Source organism: Trichinella spiralis (assembly GCF_000181795.1).
Source record: "Trichinella spiralis strain ISS 195 chromosome Unknown Scfld1497, whole genome shotgun sequence".
Classification (NCBI taxonomy): domain Eukaryota; kingdom Metazoa; phylum Nematoda; class Enoplea; order Trichinellida; family Trichinellidae; genus Trichinella; species Trichinella spiralis.
This window is the reverse complement of record NW_003528436.1, coordinates 1-4,095: the sequence shown is the minus strand read 5'-3', so window position 1 is coordinate 4,095 and position 4,095 is coordinate 1. Positions and strand designations below refer to the sequence as shown.

The 4,095-nt window shown below is 34.0% G+C and overlaps 1 protein-coding gene across 1 annotated transcript; it reads left to right on the top strand.

Annotated features, from left to right (window-relative positions):
• Positions 1–854: 854 nt before the first annotated feature.
• On the top strand, positions 855–2,402 carry Tsp_12917 (zinc finger protein). The gene is made up of 6 exons (XM_003369795.1): positions 855–1,237; positions 1,307–1,501; positions 1,565–1,724; positions 1,775–1,937; positions 2,105–2,173; positions 2,200–2,402. The coding sequence occupies exons 1-6, from the start codon at positions 855–857 to the stop codon at positions 2,400–2,402; spliced, it is 1,173 nt and encodes a 390-aa protein (XP_003369843.1).
• Positions 2,403–4,095: the final 1,693 nt, after the last annotated feature.

The window sequence follows — 4,095 nt, the reverse complement described above, 5'->3', positions numbered from 1 at the left end:
AAAGTTATTCTGTATCACTGAATTAGTTATTTTAAAAGAATTTCAATGAACTTTTGCTTACAGTTGTGGAAAAATTCTTTTCATCAAGAAAGCAAATGTCACTTGGTAGAGACAAAAAATTGGTCAAATTTTTCAATGAAATTGAAGAAAAAGGAAAAGAATTTTCTATGCAAAATGAAATTTACTTTTCTTAAAATAAAATCTGATTCATTGTTATCATTTTTCAACTATTCGCTCGAAGAATTGAAAAATGTTTGTACCAAATTATTTACTACAATAATTATGAAGTTAGCATTAAACAGCAATTCTGTGAATATGGTTTTTTTTAAACAAATGAATGTCTGAGAAATTGACACGTCATCTTTTGCCTGGTGACACATGAAGAAAAAGCAAAAAAAAGAAAGAAAGCAAAATAGCCATTTGTCATTAGCTGTTAGTTTAAAAGGTATGTTGAAAAGTTTAAGCAAACGTTGTCGCACTGACCAAATAAGCATACATTACAATCATCCAAAAATGACCTCTCCCATGACTCGTCGAAAAGATAGATAAATTACTTCTCCAAACTGATCATTGCCATCATCAACATATAAAGTTCCACTAATATTGTTTATTTTTCATTGTTTACTTCAAAGATCGACCCGCTCCTGCAGTGGGCGCTTAGTAGAAGCGCTTATCATTTATAGCTTCCTGCTAAACAGGCGCCGGCTTGATCGCCCACATTTTACCTCACTTGTTCGCTTTATCAGTCGACACTGATTGGTCGAATACTGAACTCTGATTGGCTAAACGGTGTGGTATTGAAAAGATGGGCCACCGATGTTAGTATTGTGGCAGTAACACACGCAGACACTAAGATGTCGTTGTCTCGATACATGCCAATTTTACACCAAGCTACTATTGCTTCTTCTTCTTCTTCATCATCATCATCGCCTCCACCACATTCACCTTCAACATCTCTGTATGCAACTGCAGCCAGCACATGGATCACACCCACGCCGGCTCCAATTCCATTTTGGTTACCATTCAATCCATCCGTACCATTTGCAGCACAAATCATGTCCGCTACTCCACTCGAGTTGTATGCAGCGCTATTATTCCAATCATTTCGTTCCAATCCAATACCAGCTCAAGCTCTACTTCAACCAACCGTACCCCAACCACCTCATTCGACGAAAAATTTCGATTTCACCAAACTTGGACAAAATTTTGACAAGCCTGAATCAACCATTAATACAAAGTAAATATATTTTCAAATTTAATACTACTTTTTCATTGCAATGCACAAAAATAAATTATCATCATTAAGACAAGTCACTCGGCAAACACGACCACGAAAATGCAGTCGACCACGTAAAGAATTCATTTGCAAATATTGTCAACGTCGTTTTACAAAATCATACAATCTGCTAATCCACGAACGAACCCATACAGACGAACGACCGTACAGTTGTGAAATTTGTGGCAAAGCGTTCCGTCGACAAGATCATCTCAGGGATCATCGGTAAGAAAATTTGTGAATTTCATATTACAGTATGGTTTTGATTTATTTCGATTTTTTTTGCAGTTATATTCATTCAAAGGAAAAACCTTTCAAATGTGACATCTGTGGCAAAGGATTTTGCCAGTCGAGAACAATGCAAGTGCATCGAATTTTGCATTTGGATAGACCACCATTGCAATGTCCGAAATGCAACAGAACTTTCAATCAACGTTCCAATTTGAAAGTAAGCATTAATGTGCGAATTTATGAAAACAAATAAACAACCTGTTTAAGACTCATCTTTTCACTCATGGCAACAGTAAACCGTTTGCATGTCCAAAAGCTGGCTGCGAGAGAGGCTTCCGCCGAACGTGCGATCTGAGACGCCATTTATCCATGCACAAGCAACAGCTGCCTGGTGACCAGCTTCCGACAAATACTACTACCACTACTACTAGTACTACTACTGATTAAATTTTACACAATTAAACTAAAAAGAATAATATTCTAATTTTGACCGAAAGTATCCACAAGCTTTGTTTTATTATTAGAATTATTTTCATATTATCTTATCGTTTTTTTACTGGTGTAAGGTAGATTGTTCAATAAAACAAGCTTGACCAGTTCCGCACGTTTGCGCTTCGGATCCGCTAATGGCGGCGGTATCTTTTGAAGTTAGCTGTTTGCACGGCGGTGATTTAGTGACTGATGGAGTACAGTACCGTCTTGGGCCACCGTGCCAGCGGCGCCTAGCGGTCGTTTAGCATTTGTGCAAATAGACAACAAGCGGCATGATAAAGCTTTATACCGGCTCAATTTTGCTGCCATGCTTACAGAAGGGCACCGGAAATGGACACCTGAACATTACAGTATTGATAAGGGAAAATCACAGAAGTTCAGCATTATTAAAAATGAATTTTAAAATAAAAAAAAAACAATCTCACTTTGTCACCTCTCACTGTTATCATTTGATATACTGATAACATGTACGTACGATTTTCCACTGATGACAGTTGTTCACTGATAAGAAAACACAAAGATGCATCTGCATTGATTGCAAATGTTAATTTTTGTTTTCACTAAAATCACCGTTAATAATAGTGATGAAAATTATTTTATCACGCAAATAATCTCACGTGAAATAAGCATCGCACTTTTTTTTTCAAAAATGATTCCTCTTATCCAGAGTGCACTCGAATATCTGCTGATAAAATAACAACAATACAAGTTCAATGTCAGTTATCTGTTGCATAGAATTAAGCTTTTCTGTTCATACTGCAATAGAAGAACAACCTTTCATTATGTAAATACAGATATATTACCGTACGATTGTATTGTTTTTTTGTGCATATAGATCAAGTTAAATTACAACGAATGAGTTTGTTTTCAATTGTCAACTGAAAATATTTACATAGACCAGTTATTATTTTCAAATTATTGTTTGTAAATATGGATGATTTGTAAATTTTGAAATAATCAGTAATTTATACGTGAAATTTAAACTTGGAAGAGAACTTTACAAAAAATAGTCATCAGCATTCGACATGATCTGCTTGATGTTGTTGAGATGTTTGCCAACCGTCGAAATTTGAACAACCATTTTGGCAACTTCATCGCTGCACTCAGCTGACTCAACTGTTTACAAAATTTTCTATTAACTTATTTGTCATGTTAAAAAAAAGAGAAAGAAAAACAACAATAACTGAATCATACATCAACACTGTTGATCAACTCTGTTCTTTTTGCTTGATGTAGATTTGAAAATTCCTTTTATTGAACACATTTCACTTCTTTTTTAAACTATTTTATTGTTTATAATCAACGATGAAGTGAATAATAAATAAACATGATTTTATTTAATAAATTCAAAATAATTTTAAACAAATGAATGTAAACATCAAATTGTAACAAAATTCATTGCAAATTATCACGTACAGTGGCAGGAATGTTAACTGCAAAATTGTAACAAAAGCTTATTTAAACATTAAACAAGAGCATATTTGGAAGCTGTCAGTGAAGGTATGGTTGATCTTCTAATTTTCTGATTATCTTTGTGGTTTGACATTTTTTCTTTCACATATAAACATTCTGATAGAAATTGAACTTCATTCATTCTTTCTGGTTTGTTTATTTCCATATTTTTTATATGTTACTATCAGTCAAAAGTAGCAAATCAATTGTTGCTCAATTTGAAGCGTGTTTATTTCAAAGATAAAATTTATGAAATATTCTTGTGAATATTATCTTCTACATTGTCGCTGATTATCAACAATTTTCAAATATTAAAATAAATTAATCTTCGCATCTTATACACACATATACATACTGTTCTTCTTTGTTTTATCACAGCATGCTTTATTTTTACGTTTTGATGAAAAATAACATTTCAGCAGATTTTAACATGCTGGCAATACTAGTGACAATCAATAATGCATATGTTTGCAATGTTTAGCGGCGGCTTCTTTGACTTCTAGCAAGGTCACCTACAGAAGGCGTCCTTACGTAACGTTTGCCAACAAACAATTATAAAGACAATAGGAGGCAATTTTGGTGAAAATGTTATCATAAAGCAAAGTGACTTGACCGACAAGGCTGAATTGTTGCTAGCCTAACAC

Excerpts from the sequence above, each read along its gene's own strand:
- Tsp_12917 (XM_003369795.1), top strand. The coding sequence starts at position 855 with ATGTCGTTGTCTCGATACATGCCAATTTTACACCAAGCTACTATTGCT. Across the intron at positions 1,725-1,774 it reads ATCAACGTTCCAATTTGAAA|ACTCATCTTTTCACTCATGG; the intron begins GTAAGCATTAAT and ends AACCTGTTTAAG. Across the intron at positions 1,938-2,104 it reads TACTACTACCACTACTACTA|TTCCGCACGTTTGCGCTTCG; the intron begins GTACTACTACTG and ends AAGCTTGACCAG.